The sequence below is a fragment of the Leptidea sinapis genome, chromosome 46 (assembly GCF_905404315.1).
Source record: "Leptidea sinapis chromosome 46, ilLepSina1.1, whole genome shotgun sequence".
In the NCBI taxonomy this organism is placed as follows: domain Eukaryota; kingdom Metazoa; phylum Arthropoda; class Insecta; order Lepidoptera; family Pieridae; genus Leptidea; species Leptidea sinapis.
The window spans coordinates 7,670,621-7,696,347 of record NC_066310.1 but is presented as its reverse complement, the minus strand read 5'-3'; the positions used below and the strand labels follow the sequence as shown (position 1 = coordinate 7,696,347).

Below are 25,727 nucleotides of genomic sequence, written 5' to 3'. Positions count from 1 at the left end.
TACTTGTACTAATATACAAATCATAGACTATCTCTTCATTTGGTAACGCTCAAAGACCTATACAGTCGTTGAGCGGATAAATTACTCACAACGCGTTGATAAAATTCGTGTTTAATTAAAGGCTGAGTCTATTTATACGGGTACTGGACAAATAATTTATTATTATTCGTACAGAAGTCGGACGAATAATTTTATTTTAGGCTGTTGCTATTCGTCCGGCAACTCGACGAATCAATTTAATTAGTCGTCCGATTATCGGATTAGAGAGAAAAAAAGACATCATTGAATGAAATTTAACTGTTCTAACATAACCTAACCAATTTTAATGAATTGTAGTTGATAGATGCTAGCTAGCTAGATGAATTGCAGTTGATAGGACCAAAGTCCACAATGCTACGTGCTACCACTCTTATTACAACGTAATACACAGTTGTCAAGAAAAAACAAAATAAAAGTCTACCCTCCCCCCTCCCTAATTTGTTAATGGGGGGAAACGCCTACAATTTGGTTCTGTTTTAACTGTTCTAACATAACCTAACCTAACCTAACCAATTTTTATAAATCAAAGTGATAGAGATTTGGTCCATGTTTATAGTGCTACTAATCTTATTACAATACACAATTTTCAAGAAAATAACGAAAAAAAATACATCCTCTGAACGGGTAAACACGTAAATAAAACACAGATCATACATTTGAATAGGTAATTAAAAAATCAGACAAATGTGTTATGATAAGTTTTTTAATACATAAAAAAGGAATCATAAAATTAAAAAAAAAATACTTTACGACTGAGCTAGGTCATGAAATAAGTAAATAAAAATTCTCAGAAATGTTGAAAAAGTTTTACGTTTTAATTTAAAAAAAAATTGAATAAATGTACGAATAAATATTTATTCGTCCAGTACCCGTACAAATAGTCACTTCGTTAATTAAAATGATCTTTATTTGATTGATAATTCTTATTAGATATTTGGTAAAAATTTAATTTTTACTCTTTATTTAACCCGACGTTTCTTCAGTCCCCGTAAAATATTCAGTCAAAAAAGTAAATGTAATAATACAAAACAAAGATTAACAAATAATTATCTTGTGTAAAAAAAAATAACAAAAAAATTGCCGACTTCAAAAACACTATTCCAAAACAAAAAATAATAGTATAAAAATAATTGCGTATTTTGATACAATCAATTTCATTTCTGGGCTGTCAGACTACCACAACGTGTTGTGAAGGAAGACAAAATATGTGAGCATTACTTCTACAATAATATGTATATACATATATATATATATATATATTAATGATGATTTCATAATTTATTACAGTTACATGAGTTTTTGGGAAGACAACTACTATAAAAAATATCTAGTACCTTACATTAAAAATAAGCCTGTACCGACATTTGAGGAACTAAAATACAATGCATCCCTAATGCTTGGTAATTCTCATATATCACTTGGAGAAGCATACAGTCTTCCTCAGAGCTACAAGCCGATAGGTGGATATCATATTGAAACCGATGTCAGGCCTTTACCTAAGGTATGATAATGATGGAATAGTATATCAAATAAGAAATTAAAAATATTTTATTTGGCAGTCTGTATGCCCATCACGATGTTCGCCTTCTATTAAAAAAATCACTACTGATCTCGATGATCCGTACAGAGTCTACACGGTACCCGCACCTGATATCGCATAATATTGAAATTCTAAACTCTACTCAATAATATCATGCTTAATGTGAGTTGATACCATACACAAATCGAACTTGATCGACTTACTCTGCTTCCCGAGGTAAGGAATCGAGAACAGGCCTGCCCACTGTCACTACTTCCGCCGTGATGATTGAGACTGCTTGTTCAGAAACATTACCGCCTCGCTCTTTTAGAAATAGATCGTTAAGTAGAACCTTGCTCCACTCTCAGCCCTTCAGACGACAATCAGACAAGACTTGAAATCACTATTTCAATAGCTTTTCCTCAAAATGGGCGATATATGACGATACAGAAGGTCCACAAAATAGCATATTACAGTAAATTAGGTATGCATTGGGTGCAGCCACGTTACATGCTCTTCGGTAAATTGATACTTTAAAGATATATAGGTTTCCATTATATCACATTAACTTCTACGGAAAGCATATTCCTTGGGATACTTACGAATTACTCATATTAGCTATGTGTAACATTTGAGAAGAGTACCTAACGCTCGTTTCTTTAACATTCGTCTTCATCAAGTCTCTTGGAAGCATACCAAGCTATTGCTTAAACACAAAGTGAATACTGAATACCAAGTCATGGCATATCTGATATCCTATCATGAGGTGTACTAGCCTTTTGTTTCCTCACTGTTAGATCCAACTTCCTGAGCTATTAGTAACGTTCTTGAGCTACATCATAGCTCAACATTTCAAGGCTCTTTCACGATGCTTATTCATTATTTGGCGAGAGCTATGTGAATACGTATTGAAACCTGTGTTGAATGATGTTACCATCACACAAGCATAGATACACACAACACTACGCACATCCTAGTCATATGATATCACACTATGTTTGACGGCTAAAGCGAGGTCCTCATTTTCCACCTAGATCCTAGTCCTAATTGACTGGTGACAGATACAAAAATCTAAGCAACTCCCGCCTCTTTTATGTGCTCTTAAAACATAACAGGATTCCTTGACCCTTACGGTTTCATTGACTAAAGCTAATCGGTAACTCAAGGCTTCGATGAGATAGAATCGGCAAGATGAACCGTGATGATGAAGAGTTTCTACGACATTCCAAAGGGGCACTGTGGAGGAACTGTCCTAGGGATGCCCTAGTACAAACCCAGAGTGATCGAAAAATCTTAAAGCAAATTGCATTATATTATAAATACCCATAATATTATTATCATTAAAAATCAGAAATATTATCATCAATTACATATTTATTTTCTATTTTAATAACAATTAATTTCTATATGTTTTACTATCATTTATTCTTTAATCCTCTCACTGCAAAAGTTATAATAAATTTCAGGATTTAAAAGTGATAATGGACAATTCTCTTCATGGTGTTATTTACTTTAGCATGGGTTCAAATCTGAGAAGCGAACATTTTCCGGAAAAACTAACAAGGCGATTTCTGGACATCTTTGCTGAATTAAAACAAACTGTGATTTGGAAATTCGAAGCTAATTTATCAGATATTCCCAAAAACGTTCATATTGTAGACTGGGCCCCACAACAAAGCATCCTTGGTGAGTATTTTATGTATGTCTTGATTTATTTATTTCATAAAATCGAGAGCACATTACATCACTTATTTGCTAAAGTATTGTTTAACAAAACATGGGCCAACAGAGATTTCATATTATTTAGGCAAGACAAAATTCTTAAGTAGCTTCCTAAAGATAAACTGAAACAAGAAAAAAAAGTAAGTTCTTCTCAGATCTTATGTAATTCTTTTCGAATAGGTGATAGATTCTGACTTTCAATAAGTGATACAAATAAAATATTTGAGTAAGAATATTATGGTTAGGGAAACAGAGATCAAATGTCAGTAACGACTTATCAGTTGGATTTACGAACATGTTGAAAGTACCAGTTGTAGTAACATATAGAAAGTTCCCTGAGAACCACACCATGAAACACACCTGATGATGACGATACCAGAAGTATTAAGCAAAAAGAATATATCGGTACAACCAAAAGCAATTTTTATAAGTAGACTGATAGACACCATGAAAATTTTCTATGTCTGTTACCGAAAAAAATCTAGTCTGTTTAAAGGAAATAATTCGAAGAAACCCTGTGCGAAATCAAAATATTGGATGAAATGAAAATAGCACGTTCAATCATGTCACCAATTTTAAACGGTGACGTTGTACTTGGACCTTATAAAAGATGAAGTGGTCTGAATATAAACGGTTATTTAAAAATCATAGGGGGTGGTAAACTCAAAACAACTTCTGAAGGGGCACGAATAGGAAGATCTTAGAAAAAATTACTGAAATTAACATTTTTACTATAGAGCAACATTTTCGCAAGCAGAATGACTGAGATTATGCTCGAAGCTCTTTAAAAGATTCTCATATTAGTCAAGGAAGTACAACGAATAATTATCTGATAATCTGATGAGGTGTTAATATAAAGGAGTGAAAGCCATAATTTATGGAAATGGTGTCAATTCATCGCAGGTACAATAAGATAATTAAGAACTTTCAGCAATACTCAGCACCGGATTAAACTCGCCCCACGCTTGGATGGAAACAATCGTTTCTGACTTAGCACAGCTGCAAACTGGCCTTCATCAAGGAGTAGAATTATAATTTATGAACACTTATTGAGAGTATTACATGCTCTTAGCACCATGATAGTCTGGAGGAACTAAAACAATAATAATATAATAGTGGCACTGAAAAATTTTCCTTTTCGAGATATTGCGTGTTTAATTTATAACATAATGCGTTACTTAAAAATAATCATGTGCTAATCAGTATACCCACAGGCTCACTTGCCATCATTGGCCATAAACATAAAATATAACACCTTTTTCAACGTTCTTATGAACAAAAGAGATGCTAAATCTATTTTTTCATATCCATCTTTTCAGCCCATCCTAACTGCCTGTTCTTTATTTCGCACGGTGGCCTTTTGTCTACGACGGAATCAATCCACTTCGGAGTTCCTATGATTGGTATACCTGGTATGGTTGATCAATATATGAACGTGGACAGAGCAGTTCGTAGAGGATTTGCAATTCGAGTTGATCTGGCTTATGATATGGATAAGGATTTGAAGAAAGCAATTAATGAAATGTTAAATGAATCCAAGTAAGCAAATTAAATATTTGTATTAAAATCATAGAATAAACACTTATACACATCTATGATATTTTACTACCACTAAATATACTCAAATTGAAGTAGGTATAGTAGCATCACTCTTCGGCAACACTTCCCTTTAAGCCTCACCTAGTTTCGGAATACTAGGTCTCAAAATCTCGAGTGAATGCCAATTCCACGGTCATCTGGAAGGCTTAGCTAATATGGCTTCGAAGAAACTGGATGTTATAAATGGTGCATAGTCCCAAATTCTAACGAGTAGTGGTAGAGATCTTATGGCGTTCCTACAAAGTACGGTTTTCAAAAAACTTTCTTCCATGTACAACCAAGCTGTGGACTGCCTTTCTTGTGCGGTGTTTCCAGGAGGATACATGGGTACCTTCAAACAGCGCGTACGCCTTCCTTAAAGGCCGGCAATGCTCCTGTGGTTCATCTGGTGTAGCATGAAAATGTAGGCGGTGGTGATCACTTAAAGAAGTAACTAAAGTACAGTTAAGTCGTGCGGCTTATACATTTGTTGGATGAATTGAACATTTGTTTTCAGATATCGTAAGGTAGCGAAGGAGTTATCGTTCATCTACCATGACCGTCCAGTAACCCCTGGGGCTGAGCTGGTGCACTGGGTGGAACACGTGGTGAAGACACGAGGAGCTCTTCATCTACGATCACCAGCGCTAAACGTGCCATTCTACCAGAAGTTATACCTCGATCTATTAGCCCTTATTATAGCATTTGTACTCATGGTCATATTTATAGCTTCCCGAATATTTTGCTCTAGATCAGTAGCTGAAATACAAGACAAAAAGAGAAGATAGAACTAACTGTTTTAAGAAATAAATATTATTTTATTAATTTATTTTTTATTTATTAAACTCTTCTTTTATGCATCTCGAGGGTATTAGTATACTCTTTTTCAACATAGCCTGCGTTTATATCCCGCACGGGCCTGGTTACAGGGATGCGTTAGCTTCGATTCTGGATATAGCCTCTCAATTTATTATAGATAAACCTGAAGATCGATTTTTAATGGTGGGGGATTTTAATTTATCTGACGCAGTCTGGCAGACTAGTATTGCTTCTAAAGAACTATACTAAAGAATTGGAACTACATTTTAGCGGTAATTATGTTACGCAAATCATGTCTGAGTTTTTATCACTCACCGGCTTCAAACAATACAACCATGTCCATAACTCTCGAAATAAGATTCTTGATTTAGTTTTGTCCAATATAGAGATTGTCATGTTTGTTCATGTGAGAAACCGCTTTTTTCTGAGGATAAACAGCACAAATCACTTTTAATAGATGTAACATTGGCCCACATCCCGTCACTTAAATATTATGTAGATAATTACTTTTTAAATTTTCATTTATCAATTTTTTACCAGATTAATAATGCACATTTTACAATAAATCAATATGAATATTTTAATAATTAAAATATGGAAAAAAGTGTTGCAAAATTTTATAATACTTTAAATGAAATAATTAAATGCTATGTCCCTCGGCGCCGCGCGCTGCAAAACTCCACTAAAAAGCTAAAGTAATTTGGAAACTCTAAAGTAATCCCTCAGATTACGAAAGTTTTAAAATATTACGTAGACGAGCCGAAAAAATGGAAAGAGAGTGCTATTATAACTTTGTATCTCGATCAGAGGAAAATATTAAAACTAATCCGAAGTTCTTTTGGTCATATATAAAGTCTATAATAGCAAATCCTATGTCTACCTCAAACTATGCATTTCAGAGTTTCAAAGCCTCGATGGTCGACAGATTTGTAATCTTTATGACCATTTCCATTCAGTCTTTGTAGAACCTACAGCCAATTTGAACATTGACATCCTTGAACTATCTTACAACCCTCTGGTAGACATTAACTCTATAAATTAAAATGTTAAACTTATTGGTAAATACCTAAACTCTATTGATGTCCATAAGGGATCTGGTCCTGATGGAATACACCCACTATTAATAAAAAAGTGATCCGATGCTTTAGCCTTACCTATCACCTTATTATTTAAAAAATCTCTCCATGAAGGCCATGTACCGGATATCTGGAAGCATGCATGGGTTACGCCTGTATCTTTTTTTTTCTCAGCTACGGGTCCCATCTGTGCAATTCCACTTGAAGATACTTATATATAAGAAGATTTACACCCTGGATAAGACGACTAAAAAGCCGCGTTCTCCTACATCATGACAACGGTTCTACAACACGGCCAACAAAACTAAGTAATTTTTAGCATCCGAAAAAATACAACTCGTCACCCATCCTGCACATACATACATCCCAACTTAGCACCCTGTGATTTCTGTGTTTTCTCTAAAATCAAAGATTTGATGAGAGGTTTCACTTTTTCCAATTCCGAAGAGGCAGTGATAGCGTTCAATCAGCACGTCGAAAACATGCCTCCAGATCTGTGCTCCTCCTGTTTTAATGTTGGTTTTTTTAAGTTTCGCAAAACTTTTAGTGTGACTTACGTATTGTTCCAGTTGAATGCAAGGTAAAATTATTAACATTAATCGTACAATATCTAGAAAAAACTAAATTCGTAGTGAAGAGAGTGCATACCTTCTCAACTCGGTTGTCTGACAAAAATAATCTAGTGGTACCTAAAATATTGTTGCGTAGCAACGCTGCAACGTAAATGACGAGAGTGTCAAACTTCAATACATTGTTAATTTCAACGGCTCCGTCAGCAATACTCCTAGCTAAGCGGAAAAGTGTTTACTTTAGACGCTGTAGACCCGGGTTCGATACACCTGCCAGTGTATAGAATTTTTTCGGTTTTGTTAAGTTAATGGAAATTTCTAGTAAGTTCAGGATCAAATCGAACAGAAAAAAAGGGATGGAAAATGTGTAAGCAGGATAAAAATAAAATTCTTTTATTTTCAGAAGAAGATCCACCCCCTTGTCAATATGTTATTATTACCGTATACGTAACATACAATGGGTTATATCTACATTACGTAATGAATTAACTACCCATATAGCGACACTATCACAGACTAATATGATGATTATGTATCAGACAGGGCACTCTCATAGAGCAATATTAGCCTTCATAAAACCTAACATATCTTATATGACAGCTTAGTTTTTTTTTAATTTAAACACGGGGTTATTGGCCAAGGCGTGGTAGTTATACAGCCTGCAATATTTTTTCCTGCTTGGGTACATAGGTACTCCTAGCCATTTTAGAATAATTTAATTCTTTTGCAAATTTGAAATGACATCAAAAGTAATTCTAAAGAAATCAATTTTGAGGAAATTAATTCCAATTAATAATACTAAATAGAAGGGAAGGGAAAAGAAAAAAACACATCATGTTATCTTATTATATTTTTAATTTTAGTTTTAAACTTATTTTAAGCCCATTTAATATGCATCCACAAAAATTTCTTTGCTCTTGGGTTCATTTTCTCTGTAAGCTTTATAAATGATTTTCTGTGAAAATGCACTTTTAGCTCTTAAATCAAAGTTAAGCTGCTTTCGTGATTTGGTAAATTCCCAATAAAGACTTGCACATTGAGGTGAAAGTTTCATTTTCTTTAAAATGACATGTGGTCTTCTCTTCCTTGATGGAGTGTGATGCACAGCGTCATCTGAAGAATAAAATATGTTTTTAATTTCAAATTCATGTAGATCATCAACAGTTACTTATGAGGTGCCTCTAAGAGATAAGAACAATTCAGGTCTTAATTTCAAAAGACAAAATTTTAAGTTTCATACTTAAAGATATGTTCTTTAAATAAATGTTAATACGAACAATAGTTATTCATTCAATACACATTTACCAACCTATAGGCATTTCTCTAGCATCATTTCTATAATCTGATGTAGATGGTATGTTTTCTGGTTGCAATGTTGATATTACATATGTAATGAAAGCATATTGCAGTACTAACAAGGAAACATTAAAATTTAAATTAACTTTACAGACTGTACAGTGTCTCTCTAACTCTTTCTCACACCGTGGACCACAGACGAATTTCTTTTGTTCATTCTTTCATAAGCTATTCAAACACCATTCAGTTATAGACACTTCATGGTACAAATCTTAGCATATCAGTTTTAGTACCTAAATCAAAATACATGAGAAATGAATCACTAATTAAAAATTTAAGGTAGACCTTCATGTCACAATATAGACATATCTGACAGATTGCTGTCAGGCAAATTAAAATGACAGACAATGGCTTCATATGTTGTACTTTATAGAAAATGTTATGTGAAACTATCATGTTGTTTATTAAAAGAAATATCAAATGCACGAATTAAAAATATTTTGAATTTCTAAAGTGATTGCCTAACTTTCAACTTCTTACCATGTCAGGTCAACTCAGTTGCAAATTTCCACCTTTTTACTATTATAATATTTTTCTTCTTCTTTTAATTCTTTTGACAATAACTATTAAAACATACCAATGTCATCATGATATTTTGTGTGGTTCTGCATGACCTCTAGTTTTCAATATGTGTGATCAAAATGACACCTCTGTCTACAATAACCATGATCACTTATGGCAGGAACTGAAAACAAAGAGTTGTTTACTTAAAAAATTGTAATAGTAAATCATATATATATATATATATATATATATATATATATATATATATATGATTTACTATTACAATTTTATATATATATATATTACTGTTTAAATGTTGGTTTTATTAAGTTTCGCAAAACTTTTAGTGTGATTTTTTTTTATGGAATAGGAGGACAAACGAGCGTACGGGTCACCTGTTGTTAAGTGATCACCGCCGCGGCCGCCCACAATCTCTTGCAACACCAGAGGAATCACAAGAGCGTTGCCGGTCTTTAAGGAAGGTGTACGCGCTTTTTTTGGGGACATGGGTACCTTACCCATGTCGTATCGTCCCAGAAACACCGCACAAGGAAGCTCATTCCACAGCTTAGTAGTACGAGGAAGAAAGCTCCTTGAAAACCGCACTGTGGAGGACCGCCACACATCCAGATGGTGGGGATGATATCCTAATTTGTGGCGTGTCGTGCGAAGGTGGAATTCGGCGGCAGGAATAAGCCTTGGCGGCAGCCTTGGGGCACTCAAGCGTTCACGGGCTTGGGATTCGAGCAAAAACCGTCGACAACGACCTGTATGCTGCGCCCAGTGAGGAAGCTGGAGGTCCACTTGCATAAGCTCTTGGGAAGCCCAAACGATGGAAGTTTTGAGAGGAGCGTGCCATACACGATCAAAGGCCTTCGCTATATCCAGGCTAACTGCCAGGCCCTCCCCCTTGCTTTCAATAGCCACCGCCCATCTATGTGATAGGTATACCAGAAGATCGCCAGTCGACCGACCATGGCGAAAGCCGTACTACCGGTCGTTGATCAACTGGTGACCCTCAAGGTATACCGATAGCTGGCGGTTAATTATGCTCTCCATGATTTTGGAAAGCAGGGAGGTAATCGCTATAGGCCTGTAGTTTGCCGGATCCGAACTGTCTCCTTTTTTTTGGATCGGATGGACAAGGGCTGACTTCCATGAGTCAGGGACTACGCCTTTTAAATAAGAGTGCCGGAATAAACGCGTTAACACCGGCGTCAACTCAGGGGCACACGTTCTAAGCACGATTGGAGAAATGCCATCCGGCCCGCTCGACTTCCTGACGTCCAACGAAAACAGAGCTCGCCGAACAGTTTTTTGTCTGAACTGTACTTCATGTGGCATGGACCTCTAACACCGCGGGATGGTCGGCGGTGTTTTTCCGCTGTCGTCAAGAGTCGAGTTGGAGGCAAAAAGAGTGCACAGGAGATCGGCTTTCTCTTTTGCCGTATGGACCCGGGTGTCATTCCTCATGTGCAACGGCGGCATGGACGGCTGGTTGAAGTTACCAAGAGCAGCTTTCGACAACAACCAGAACTTGTGTGTTCCGGTCGGGTAACTAGAAAGCTGCTCGCCAATTTTGACGACGTGCTAGATTTCGCACGGGCGCTTAAAAATCTGGAGGCACGGTTATATTTCCTCTTCAGAACTTTGCAGTTCGGATACTTTGAGCCCAGCGCCGCTACCCAAGTTCGATACGCCTGTTTTTTGCAGTCAGATGCTGCTTTAACTGACGCATCGAACCATGTGATCTGCCACCGATCGGTACTATAGAGCTTGGTATAAAAATATCCATGCCCTGCAGTATCACATCGGCTACTGCAACGGCGCAGGCACTAGGATCATCCGAAGGAAAGGAAACAAACCCCGCCCCAAGGGTAGGATGCAAAAAAGGAACGCATCCGTCGCAGGCGTCGGATAGGCACTACACTCCTGACCAGGCAGTGGTTGGACGTTCCGAGAGGGGTGTCGACGGTGACCTTGTAAATATCGTGATGTGTAGTCAGCAGAAGATATAATAAGAACGGCATTTGGCTATCCACATCCGGGACCCGCGTTGGCGACTCAACCAATTGGGACAGACCATACGCCAATGCAAAAATATGCACAGATCGCCCTGCGTAGTCTGTAGTACGTGATCCAAGCCATTCGGCATTGTGCCCGTTGAAATCACCCAAGACTACAATTTCAGCGGAGGGGATCTGTGCAAGCACGTCATCAAATGCCGCTTGAACGCAGCCCATGAGGTGATCCGTTTCTGCGTTACCACTATGGGACCTGAAGGCACACGCATAGATGCGGACGCGGTCCACTTAATCTACGCGGAGCCAGAGAGTAGACAGGTCCCTATCCTCAAAATTGCCGAGACGGCGACAGCAGATATACTCTCTAACGTAAACACATACCCCGGCATGAGGCAAAAAATTATGCTCAATTTTGTAACCGGGGTAGGTTAAATATAACGTATCGCTAGGTCGAGATATCTGCGTCTCCGTAAGGAAACACAAGGCCGGCTGCGCCGTCTCAAGGTGGTGGTGGACGGCGTTTAAATTGGAGTGAATTCCCCTGATGTTACAGAAGTCCACATTAAGCGTGGAGCGGGGTGCCGTGGTGTTGCTGCCCTGTTTGTCCTGTGAAATGCGCGGTACTGTGCCCTCCCCAGAATACGAGGGGCAGCCCGAGCGCGAATGCTCGGGGAGGGATTCTCCGGCTCTGGTAGAGCCGGTACCCTCCTGGGACCTTTTTTAGGACCGCTCTCATATTTTTCTTGGGCGGTGATGGGGAGGGGGAGGGGGGGAAGGGATGGCCTCCGGTCCTCGACACTAACCTATGCGAAACATATCGGCACTAGGCCGCTACTTCACGCCGGTATTCTGTGCGAGTGTGGTAAGTAACGCGGACGAGTCTGGCCCGATTGTGCTGACGTCATAAGACGGCAGCGTGACTCTCCCACTTTCAATAAGCCCGTAGTCGCCTCTTACGACACCCTTGGGCCTGGGACTACCCTATTCTTTATTCGCCCCGGGGAAGCACAGGGCAATATATAAAATATATATAATTTTAAAATAAATTACCTTTTTTTATTTTGGTTTTCTATTAAAAACGTGTTATTAAGTTTTTTTAACAACTAAATAGTAGTTAAAAATATTTAGGCTGACGATGAGACAGCATAAACGTTATCATAAAAAATGACGCTGTTTTAGTATTAGCTTTTGTGATTTCGCGATAACAACACGATAATCACGTACATTAGTAGATTGAACTTGTAATTACTTTATACTTTATATAAAGCTCATATAAAATATATTGTACTGTAGCATAATTAATTACATAAAAGATAAAATTATGATTTGCGAATTACATAAACACAGAATTTTAAATGATGGCTGATTAAAAAAAATAAAAAGCAGCTTTTTAACAGTGGGAGGCACCTTTGCACTGGATGTCGGCTAGATTATGGGTATCACAACGGCGCTTATTTCTGCCGTGAAGCAGTATGTGTAAAAAATACTGTGTTTCGGACTGAAGGGCGCCATAGCTAGTGAAATTACTGGGCAAATGAAAGTTGACATCTTATGTCTCAAGGTGACGAGCGCAGTTGTAGTGCCGCTCAGAATTTTTGGGTTTTTCAAGACTCCTGAGCGACACTGCATTGTAATGGGCAGGGCGTATCAATTACCATCTGCTGAACGGTCTGCTCATCTCATCGCTTATTTTCATAAAAAGAAACGTTTGTCGCTTAGAGAAGCGAGGAGCTTAGGAGAGCCTAAGTATTTATCAACATGCGTCCCAAATTTCAAGTCACGCTATGCGCACTTCTTCTCTCTCTTCTCTTATTTTTTCTTTAGGATCTGGAACCAACAGTAACTAACGGAAACGCTTTCACTAAGATTCCGCTCTCCATCAGTTCATCTGTTAGCAGGCTGTAAGAATGCGCAATAGTTAGAGTAAGATCAAAGGATATTGAAAGCAAGCAACAAATAAAAAAAACAACTGTGTAGTTTTATGATACAACGATGCAAATGAAACTTTTTTCACAAAAAAAAACATAATAATCGAAAGAAAAAAAAATGCATTACTTAGATAAGAAATAAAAATATATGTGGGGCACTTTGAGAAACCAAAAAATCACCTTAAAATGTATAAAATAAATTCATTAAATCTTTTTAAAGTACTCTTCACCAATCTGTCTACTCTATATACAATGCGTCTAAACCTGTTTTCGAATCACCAGTCCTCTTCTGCGGTTTTCTCGAACGCTGTAAGCGCATCTTCCGGTGACGTAAAATGGATCCCTTTCAGTTGATTTTTTATTTTAGGGAATAATAAATAACAGTTTAAAAAACTCAAAAGCATGCTTAAGATATTATTAAAATAATAATTCTTCTACACCCCACGCTTTTTTTACAATAAAATATATTTTATTTACACTATTTTCATTTTAAATTTATTTTCTAATTTTAAAGCGTATTTTATAGTATTTTTTATTTTTAATTTTTTAGTTAAATTTTCTATAAAAGCGTATTTTTAAAACTATTAAGTACTTTAACATCAATTCCTGCCTTATCGACTATATATAAAAATTATATAAATGGACAAAAATCTTCGTTTGCAAATTGAATAATAAACTTAACAAATTAGTGTATTGTCATCGGTCCTCGATAAATCTACAAAGTTTGAATGAAATCTGACGGTTTAAAGTGGGTCAAAATCGCGTCTAAAGGAGTCAGTTACAAACATACATGTGAAGAATATAAAGCGTATAAAAAGAAGTCACACGGTACTAGATTCGGACTGTAAGGACCCGTGCTTTTGACCGGTCTGGTGTGCAGCAAGCCCCTTTATCAAAATAAAAAAAAACGATCAAAATCGGTGAGAGCGCGGGTGCGTTGTCGTGGTGAAGCAATTGTCCGCGGACCCCGGTATTTGGTTGCCTGTCGGACATGATAAAGAAAGCTTCTGGCAGGCATTTTGTGGTATAATATTCGGCGTGAATGCAGTTTTGATTTTGTAATGAAATAGACACTAAATACCCCGTCACAGTGAAGAAACTCGATCGCTGCACTTTGGTAGACGTTGGTTCGTTTTGATAGAGCCAAACCGTCGACAAACGCTTTCTTTCAGAATTGTATTTGTAAATTCAGGATTCTTCACCTGTCACAATATAGTAATCGCGTCGAGACAAGCCTGCTTCTTTATTTAACATATCACGGCGCCATTCCACATGGGCTAGCTGAGCTTCGGTGAGATTGTGGGTGCTCGAGTAGATTCTTGTGAACGCTTTTTGATCCATTACAATATATGATTCTTGATTCCCGCCAGTATATTGATCTTCACGGACTGATGATGCAAATGAGAATGAAAGTGACGATTATATCTATCTATATATATAAAAATGAATTGCTGTTCGTTAGTCTCGCTAAAACTCGAGAACGGCTGGAACAATTTGGCAAATTTAGGTCTTGAATTATTTGTGGAAGTCCAGAGAAGGTTTAAAAGGTTAATATATAGGAAAATGCTGCTAAATTAAATAATAACAACAAATTTGTTTTTCCTTTGATGTGTCCATACATAATTTCTATGAGAGAATTTATTGACGCACGGTTTGACAAAGCTGTGAAACAATTTCATTACGACAGCATATCTTACGAAGTATTTTTTGATGTTATGATATATTATTGACAAATTCACGTAAAAACATTATTTTATTTATTATACACAGAACAACGTCTGTCGGGTCAGCTAGTTATAAATAAATTAGTAGAAAATGGAGGTATAACGTCTCGTTTACTAGATCATAACCATGCTTGTGAATGTATATAGCAAATAGTTGCATATATAGCTGGTTTTGTGGTGAGATGTCACCATTTAAAATGCACGGGTTGTATCGACTTGTTAACTGTGATTGTAAGTTTGAGTACCACAAATTAGTAAGCTGATCAGATGGAGGTTGAATAAAATACGCCTCATGCGATGTGGATCAGGTTTGTAAAGCTGCAGAATTTGTAATTTATGTAATACATATCTTTTTATGTACTTATATTTTATAAATTTACAGTTTACATGAAGCGACTGTTTCTTTTTTCAATACTTTTCAATGAGTATTTTTAATCAGGAACTTTTCATAAGTTTCACTTCTACCGTGTGTGACTGCACTCACATATAATTTTTGTCTTCGGAAATCAAACTGGTGCTCTGCTATCAGATTTTTAATCACTATCATAGGTTATAGCAGTTTAAGTAGCAACTTCTCAAAAAGCTTGGATATTACAGGAAGCAGAGAAATTGGCCTGTATGAAGCTGTTTGAATTGATGGTTTTCCTAGTTTTGCAATTAAAATGACTTTCCTGGTTTACTTGTCGTAATCTAATCGCACAATTAATAAGGGTCGTTAATTTAACAAGACCTTTTTTGTTGATAAGTTGATGAAGAATTTTCATCGGATATCATATCATATCCAGGGGCTTTTTTGTACTTACATTTTATTTTATTTCTCTCAGAACCTCCTTAGGTGAGCTTAATAAAATCCTTTTCTGTTTGGAAATTACAATAATGTGTATTGTCTGGTTTAAACGACAATGAGTCGCTTAAACCAGGATCACACTCATTTGGGTGATTGGTAAATACTTGAGCTTTTTGCTCATTCTTCACTGCCCATTTCTCATCCGCGTCTTTAATAGGAGGTATTTGGGTAATGGGGCGTCTTTAAGCAACCTTACACCGAGAGTAATCTATTAAACGGTCGGCTGTTACCTCTTGGAGATAATTGTTGGTGGTAAAATCATTGAAAATTTGTATTTTACGTTTCACTTTCTTCGTTAAGTTATTTAAAATTGTTTTATTTTTAGGGCATCTTGATTGTTACCAAATATTTCTTTCCCTTCTTCTACTGCAATGATTTCTCTAATCTCTATAGGATAAGAATTGGGTTTTCTTTTTATAATTAAATTAGGAGTATTGTCACAAGCTGTTCGTTGAATCACAAACTTTCCGACACCTGTATTTAGCTGTTCAGGTGTCTTAAGCTGAACATTTAAGTTTATATTCGGATCTGTTGCCAAATCCAAATATGTCAGCTGTCCTGTAGATGCTACCTCACATTGCATCTCTCTTATTGCACTTAACAATTATTTGTCCCTTCTTGTCGTCAACCTGGAGTTCCAATATGTATTTTTGATATTAAAGTAACCGATTTATATGAATTGAATTTTTTAAATGTTGGACAAATTTGATTTATATCAGCATTCCTTTTATAGCATTTAGAGTATTTATTCTACGTAAATACATATAGTAGCAACTATATTTCGCTTTCCCGCCCCTTGCCTGGACCACGCGGAGCAACTCGCGCCCTCCCCAACAAGTTCATTAATAAACTACACCCCAAAGATACGTAATAAATAAATCTTATTAATTATAATATGCAGATAATGAAATTATCAGCACAAATCTTAGTTAAATGGTATCAGGATAATAGTGAGATAAAAATTGTCTCCGGATAATAGTTAGGTAAATATTGTCTCCACAAATAATAACATTAAAAATCAAATGTCATGATTACTTGCATTTAATATCATGACTTTGCAAAAGTAAAAGTAGTATAATTAGAACTACCGTACATTCACACTTCTCTTGAGTAGTACTTGTACAACGGGATAGACCACGAAATTATATCCGTCAATGTGTAAGAGTTTCTAAATATTCAGTAAACGTAAGTATATTTCATTTACAATATCATCTTTTCATATTGTTTTTATTTATTGAACCGAATCAAAAGTCTTAATTTTGTGAACAGTGAATTAGACTGAGCCGTCACATCCAGTTATGTAACATTCGGTAAATCTGAGCGATCATTACTTGAGCTATTAAGCTTTTAAAATTCTGGATGTATGGTTGTTAGTGCAGTTTAGATTACTATCGCCACAACATGCACATTGACCATTCCAAGTCATAAGCATGAATTAACAGTAGGACAGAAACTTTGATTAAGAAAATAGTTAGGAAGTTAGGTGTATCACAATAGTAGTGCCATATAGACAGACTTTCCAACTTCGTTTTAACTGATGGAGTTGTTACTGAAACATTTGCTAATGACACAGCAATTCTATCAATGGACAATGCACAAAAGCTTCAAAATAGTTGCGATCTAGTATCCAAATGGCTCAAAGTCTTATCAAAGCTAACGTAAACAAATCTATCCAGGTTAATTTAACAAACAGGAAACATATCTACACATTACTCTCAACGGTATACCTCTACCTCAAGAGGATCTAGCGAAGTATTTTCGAATACACTTGGACAGATGCCTAACCTGGAAGAAGCAGATTTTCACAAAGCGATTAGCCATGGGCCAAAAGTTGCGCACTATGTACTGGCTACTAAATAAAAAAAAACTTCAAAACAAACTATTGCTTTATGAGTGCATAAAAAAACCCATATGGACATATGGCCTAAAACTATGGGCAACAGCAGCAAATCAAATATTAAATTAATACAGAGATTCCAGTCAAATATATTAATAAGAATAACGAACTCACCTTGGTATGTCTCAAATGTTACACTCCATCATGACCTCTGTGTCTAAAATGTTACAGAAGAAATTTCGGAAAGGACAAAAGCATACAAGCGAATCATCCAAATATGGTGGCAGTCAATCTAATGAAGCCCCAAGCAATTGCTCTTAGACTAAATTAAAGATTTCTAAAGAGCTTCTCTGAGAGACACTAGAATAAGCACTGGACACCTTTCATGCAAGCCCTATAATTATATAAAATCTTACACATATTGCTGAATATATATAAATTCATGACCTATTGATGAATGTCGTCCTAGACAGATTGCAATATATTATTTATAAAAAAAATTGCTGCTTATCTGCAAGATTGATAGATTACTATAAAAATTAAACCAAAAAAAAAAATTGTTATATTATTATGTATCAGATACTTAGATTGCATATGCTAAGCAAACACTAAGTTTACCAGTTGCGTGGTCATTCCACATCGGTATAAATGAAGATGATGTAGAAACTATAAAAAGCGACAAAATATAAAAAAATGACGTGTGGCACTCGGGGACTGCCGCGGTAAAGCTATTGCATAGCATTTTTTATCAACTTATGCAAATATAATTATTTTAGTTATAAAGTATTTTTTTTCCTTTGTTTTTTTTTCTTTTTGAATTTCTGAATTCAAAAACAACAATGAAAATAAAAAAGTAATAATATTGAGGTTATTTTTGATAACATTAATTTTAACGGGAAGTGAGTAATATTTAACTTGAAAGATTTGATTACAGAGAGACAACGGGACAGGTGAAACTAAATAAGAATGCTTGTCATAATAATAAAAATTAAAAAAACGTGATAAAAAAAATATAGAAATTAAAAAAAATCAAGAAGTACCCCGGGCTCGAACCTGGGACCTTCTGCTCTAAAAGCATACGTGATAACCGCTCTTCCAGGGCAACTGTAATGACTGTGGCGAAATATCTATATACATCTAGTGGGGGGTGTTAGGTTATTTTCGTTACGGAATTTCTGGATTCGGTCTCCACGCTCAAGGCCCGCGATAGAAGCTATGCAATAGCTTAAAAATAACTTCTTTGTGTGTTTTTCTAAACATGAATCACAATAAGGTATGGCTTCGTGATCATAATTGTCAACAAACTAAGAACTAAGCTAAACAGATGATTCCTTCACATCATGTCTATCTCCTCAACAATGGTCACTTGTTGTAGACTCTCACCTCTAAGAGCTAAATGTAGCCCGTTTTTATACCGGCCCCTGGTCACTCCACCACTCCTAACTTGAGGAAAGTTTTAGTTTCAGAGGTAGATTTATTATAACATATAACGTACACGTAACAATCGAATGTAGTATATCATTATAATCCATACTTAATATTATAAATGTGACTGTAAGTCCGTTTGTTACGCTTTCACGTCTTAACCACTATGCTGATTTTGATGAAATTTCTAATAGAGATAGAAAAGAGCTCGAGACAGGACATTGGCTTTTATTGGGCGTAAAAGGCTTGGAGGGGTTGAAATAGGGGATGGAAGTTTGTATGGAAGTCTTTAAAAAGTCACGTTTTCACACCTAATTTCAAATTTGACTTAGATCATATGTGGTATAAAAATAGACCAGACCTTGGGAAAGAACATAAGCTACAATGTTCTAAAAAAACGGCATGACCGGTTTGAAATAAGGGATGAAAGATTTTTCATGATCAGAGATAAAATCATGAAACTTTGAATTTAGGCACTTGATATGAAGTAAAAAAAAATAATGAAAGCAATTTACAGTTAACTACAGCAGTTTGTATGTATTATTTGCAAAGTGAGTATCCTAAAAAATAAAAAATGCTTCCCAAATTCCACGCGGACGAAGGCACGGGTAAAAGCTAGTAGAATATAAAGATAGATAGATAGGCTTTCAGCTTTCAACACGATTAGGTATATGTCATTACGAGACAATAAGAGTCATTTAATTGCTCACACAGAACAAAGAACAGTATATTAATCTTATATATATCTTATATACTTATATTATATATAACAGTATATTATTATTATATATATATAAATGAATTGCTGTTCGTTAGTCTCGCTAAAACTCAAGAACGGCTGGACCGATTTGGCAAATTTAGGTCTTGAATTATTTGTGCAATGCCAGAGAAGGTTTAAAAGGTGAATAAATACGAAAATGTTCAGGATTAAAAAAAACACACACACACATTTTGTTTTTCCTTTTATGTGTCCCGTCATTCAGAAATCAAATTGAAAGAATAGTTAAAAATGAATAACTAATAAGAATCTTTGTATCTGTCTAAATTTCACAGGAGGTAAAAAACAAACTCAATTTTAGCTACCTATAGTTGATAGATTAACTTCAGTTGTTAACTATGATGGCAATACAACGTTTGCTGGGTCAGCTAGTTTATTATAAATATATTATAAATAATTACCTACATTATGTCACGTCATCTTACGTTACCATGTGTACTTATTTTCTTTCATTTTTTAAATAAAAAAATACTAGAATGAAAATAATGTGGTTTAGTTTATTACAAAGTATCGAGTTAATGAATTTGTTATTATTTCCAGATTATGGCGTTGACGACTAAATTTCTCTTACTAGTTATAGCTTTAGTGTGTAGTGTTGATGCCTATAAAATATTGGTGGTTGTGGCTCTTCCTGGCAAAAGTCATGGAATACTGGGAGACGGCGTTGTTAGACATCTAACAAATGCAGGACATGAAGTAAGACATATTCATTACATAAACACTTTCTTAAAATCAAATTAGTTACTTAATCTTTTAAAACTTTATATATTTTAGAATAGTGACCCAACTATAGTTTTGACGATATTAATTTTACGATTTCTAACAGGACTGTGTCAGTATTTAAAGAAATTATTTTTTTGTACTTAAATAAAACCAATCACTTTTAGGCAAGTCTTGTTCTAACAAAATGTTATTATTTATCATTTTGTTAGAACAAGACTAGACTTAGTATCAAATCAAATCAAAATCACTTTATTCATCTATGTTACGGAAATGATACTTATGAAATAAAAAAAAATCTTATTGAATCTACCGCTACTTCGTAAAGGGTTGAGCTAATGAGAAGAAGTAGCAAGAAACTCATTGCCACTCTTTTATATCAAGATTTATATCTCCATTGATTTACAAATCATTTTAATTACAATATAATATGTAAAATGATGCAACAAACACACTCAAACGTCAAATAGTCAATGCCTTACACGACTAAGTCAAAAAAGTTAATGTAAATTAATACAAAAGTTATTGAGTAGCTGCATCATCCACACACACCATAAATAAATAAATAAAGGTATTCTGTGAGCATTTTATAAGCGATTATAAATAATATATATATATATATCGTAAGACGTAGTTAGCCCATATGTTTTTATCAATAATTTAGTTTCTAATAGTAACAAAAAATAATCAGAAGAAAATGTGTTGTGAATATTTACGAGAAATTATTAAAGAATCAATTGTTCAGTTACTAGTATTTATCCAAAACTTTACAATGGAATAAAGTGACTGCTTATATATTTACAGGTCACATACATCACAGCGTATCCACCCAAACACCCACCAAATAACACGAAAGTTATTGATGTGAGTGACAATAACGCAACTTTTAATGGTATGTAATGTAAAAAAATATTAAATATAAAAGTAGTTCAGTCATCCTAGCCAGTACTTCTGAACCACAGAACATAATATCCATGTTACATAATAAGAAAGCGTTTAATTCGGACAACAGCTGATATACAATTATGTTTCTTTTTTGCCAGTTGGCAAAGACCTCCTCCAACTTTAACCACATTAGATAGTAGCGTCCATAAACAGAATTACTTACTATATAATATACCTATTATAAATGTTGAAGTGTCTGTGAATAGTATATTTAGTATCCAAAATACCAACTCATAAAGTGTTTTCTTGCCTGTCTGTCTGATGTCTGCCTGTGTTTTTCATGGTGTCTTAATAGTTCTTTTAATGTTAAGCTAAAAAATATACGTGTAAGCCTATGTTGTAAGCTGCACATGAGGGATGACACCCTGGCCCATACGGCAAAAGAGAAAGCCGATCTTTTCTGCGCTCTTTTTGCCTCTAACTCGAATCTTGACAGCGACAGAAAAACACCGCGGACTATTCCGCGGTGTCAGAGATCTATGTTTCCTTTAGAGGTAAAGGTCTCGAGCGGGCCTGATTGAATTTCCCCAATCGAGTTCAGAACTTGTGCCTCTGAGTCAGAAGCAGAGCGTTTATTCCGGCACTCATATTCAAAAGGTGTAGTCGTGGACTCATGGAGGTCAGCCCTCGTCCATCTGATCCAAAAAAAGGACACAGTCCGGATTCGGCAAACTACAGGACTATAGCTATTACCTCCCTACTCTTCGAAATCATGGAGAGCATAATTAGCCTTCAGCTCTTGGTGCACCGAGAGGGTCACCAGTTGATTAACGACCGATAGTACGGCTTTCGCCATGGTTGATCAACGGGCGTACTTCTGGTGTATACCTAACACATAGATGGATGGCGACTATCGAAAGCAAGGAAGAAGGCCTGGCTGTTAGTCTGGATATCGCGAAGACCTTTGATCGTCTATGGCACAAGGCACTTCTCTCAAAATTTCGATCATTTGGGCTTCCAGAGAGTTTATGCAGCTATATTAGGTTCTCCAGCTTCGAGCTGATGTGGGGGTGTCCCAAACCAGAGGTGAAAGCAACTGGACTGCACTTGTAGAAGCTGGATTGGGAACTTTTTTGGGGACACAGTGCTCTGCGAATGGCTCGATTGCTTGGAGTTACATAGAGATGTCGCTTCGTCCCTATCATAGAGAGTGTTCCGAAGAGCTGTTTGATCTGTTTCGTTATCTTCGTACCACATGCCACAGAAGACAGCCAGAATATCTTCCCCACAATATAGATGGCGTGTGGCGTTCCTCCACAGTGCGGTTTTTAAGGAACTTTCTTCCACGCACAACTCAGCTGTAGAATGAACTTCCTCATGCGGTGTTTCCGGGACGATACGACATGGGTACCTTCAAGAAACGCGCGTACATCTTCATTGAAGACCAGCAACGCTTATGTGATTCCTCTGGTGTTGCAAGAGAATCTGGGTGATCACTTAACATCAGGTGACCCGTAAGCTCGTTTGTATTCCATAAAGAAACCAGTAAGTAAATGAAATTAACGCCGTATTTTAAATTTTCAGGAGAACTACTTAATTTACAAAACATGATGGGCAGAAAAGCAGATATGAATTCGATGTATATAATAATGGACACATGCGTAGAAATATTCAAATTGACAGTTGCAAATCGTAATGTGCAAAATATGCTTCGTGATCCAACACAAAAGTTTGATGTAGTTATATCTGAGTGGTTGTACTCTGAACTATATGCGGGGTAAGTATGGCCATTGGAAATTTTTCCTTAAAATTATCGAAGTACTTAGAACGCGAGGCCAGGAGTAAGAACTGCCTTACTCGCATTGATTCAAGCAAGTTTAGCGCGAGACGCTTATAGAGATGTCGACAGCGCATCTACGAACCATTATTCAAACGATCTATTCTGTTTGTGGCATCGCTAACAACAAATCTATAAGACATACACACTTTCTCCTCCCCTCTGGAGACAAATGGCAGCACGAAATAAAAAAGACTACTTCAGGACGGTACCTGACTAAGTTGTCCTGAATTAGGACCTGTACCTTAATGGTTTATGCCCGGGCGGCCCTGCGTTTTCTGGAGGGAGCAAAACTGTGCTGACTCCATAAACATGTTAAATGTTCAAAATGGCAACGCATTTTTTGACCCCAGGTGTTGTAAATTAGCGCTTCAACACATCCTATCACTTGAGCCCCTTGCCCGTTTGCCTCCTTTAATACAATATTATTATCATTATATTAAAAAATAATATATATACAGTGATGGTCATATAATAATTTACAGGAAGCATTTGTCAAAGTGAGTTTATCTAATTGCATGTATTTTTTACTATCGGTACATTCGTTGATAGACATGATTGACTAAAAAATAAATAAATAAACTTTATACATTAGATCTTAACTAAGTATTACTACTTACTGGCTCTTCACAAAACAAAGAACGCTGTATAGTTAATTACTTTATTCAAATTATAAAGCCGAACACTCTATGGCTCTGTCTGTCTGTATTCCTATAATTTTGGCGCCATTTAGGGCTGTAAAAGTATTGACGGTAATTGCATCAAATAAAAACAATGTGAAAATATAAAAGTTAAAATAAATCTCTATGGAAAGTAATAATTAAACATCACTAGAAGGATTGCTCGTATAAAAGATAGCCGAATATCTTGCATTTCAGAAACTATAATTTCTAACAGGCTTTGAAACTATTTGCCACGTACCGAGCAACTTCAAATCCTCCGCGTATAGCCATGCGCAATATCGATCGAATGGAAAATAAAACTCAGTTCTCAATGTAATTTTCTTTTATTTTATGGAATAGGAGGACAAACGAGCGTACGGGTCACCTGGTGTTAAGTGATCACCGCCGCCCACATTCTCTTGCAACATCAGAGGAATCACAAGAGCGTTGCCGGCCTTTAAGGAAGGTGTACGCGCTTTCATGCGCGGTTCTGTGCGCACCCCAGAATACGAAGGGCAGCCCGAGTGAGAATTTCTTTTTTCGGACCGCTCTTATATTATGTTGGGGGGAGGGAGGGATGGCCTCCGGTCCTCGACACTAACCTATGCGAAACATAGCGGCACTAGGCCGCTACTGCACACCGGTATTCTGTGCTAGTGTGGTAATTAACCCGGACGAGTCTGGTCCGATTGTGCTGCCTTCATAAGACGGCAGCGTGACTCTCCCACTTCTAAAAAGCCCTAAGTCCCCTCTTACGACACCCATGGGCCTGGGACTCCCCTATTCTTTTTACGCCCCGGGGAAAGTACAGTAATTCCTTAACGGCTTACAGATCCGATGGGATCTGTGACAGAATTTATGTCTGTAATCAAATTTGCAATGCGCTTACGTTCGTTGCTGCATTGCAACATTACGCTAAGCTCTATCTATTTTTGCGCTCTTCGCAAGTCTCTTTTAAAATTGTCCTCGAGGTGAGATAGGCACTACTCCCTGACTTCGTTTGTTTTATTTATATGACGCTGTCTCATATCAGCAGCACAACACAAATTAGTTAGTGTACTTCAGATTCACTAAAAATATATAAAAAAACACTGACTTCAAAGAAACTATTGCAAAACAATATAAAAAGTATAAAAATAATTGCGTATTCGTCAACAATTTAACAAGAATTTATTTTTAGAGTTCTCCTAAGTAAATGAATTAAAATTAAAATTTTAGACTACCCGTCATACAAATTATTACCACAATATTATGTAGTTACAACTATTATTATTTTTGGAATTTGTCGGGTTCCAATAAATTTTGAGGTTATGTGAAAAGAGTGCAAAGATAAAAGTTGTAGATCTTTTTATTACCTACAACTTTGCTGTAAACTTTTTTCCATAGGACTTGTAGTTTCGAGATAAGCCGTTTTTTACTCTTAAACACCCCCCCCCCCCCCCGCCACTTCCCGACCTCAGATCTCACGTAAATTACTTTTCCTTTAATTTTTATTATATTCTCTTCCTTTTCCAATGCGTTTTATGCTAAAATTGTTTTTTGGTTTCAAAAAATATCGACCCTGGTCTATAAAAGGGACACGATTCGACCATACCAATTCCGCTCTACTCTATTTTGAATGTATGCCTTTAATGCTATTTATTTCATCAGATTCGCAGCTGTATATGATTGCCCTAATATATGGTTATCAACTCTGGAGCCTCATTGGATGGTTTTAAGATTATTAGATGAAATACCAAACCCAGCATATATGCCTGATTCTTTATCCAGTAAATCCCCACCATTAAGATTTATGGAACGTGTGGAAGAGTTATATAATTCAATTAAAGGCAGATTCGTCGCATAGTAAGTATTAAGAAAATAAAAGGAAATTTAGAA

At 36.1% G+C, this 25,727-nt stretch overlaps 1 protein-coding gene and 1 long non-coding RNA gene across 6 annotated transcripts in view; both read left to right on the top strand.

The window, feature by feature from the left end:
* Positions 1-25,727, top strand: part of LOC126977837 (UDP-glucosyltransferase 2-like) — an 88,092-nt gene that overhangs the window by 5,960 nt on the left and 56,405 nt on the right. Inside the window, exons 5-8 of one of the 5 annotated variants that reach the window (XM_050826464.1) lie at positions 1,327-1,540; positions 3,025-3,244; positions 4,600-4,819; positions 5,376-5,683. The exons of 2 other annotated variants lie outside the window; for them this stretch is intronic. In XM_050826464.1, the coding sequence (XP_050682421.1) occupies positions 1,327-1,540; positions 3,025-3,244; positions 4,600-4,819; positions 5,376-5,646 (925 nt within the window). In that variant the 3' untranslated portion in view covers positions 5,647-5,683. Of the gene's footprint in view, positions 1-1,326; positions 1,541-3,024; positions 3,245-4,599; positions 4,820-5,375; positions 5,684-25,727 lie in introns of those variants that run through there. 2 more of the 5 variants (XM_050826465.1, XM_050826467.1) reach the window with 2 other exon arrangements.
* Positions 16,821-25,630, top strand: LOC126977867 (uncharacterized). Its single transcript, XR_007732445.1, has 5 exons — positions 16,821-16,890; positions 20,286-20,441; positions 21,270-21,357; positions 22,935-23,127; positions 25,500-25,630. It is a non-coding gene; the product is annotated as an uncharacterized LOC126977867 (long non-coding RNA).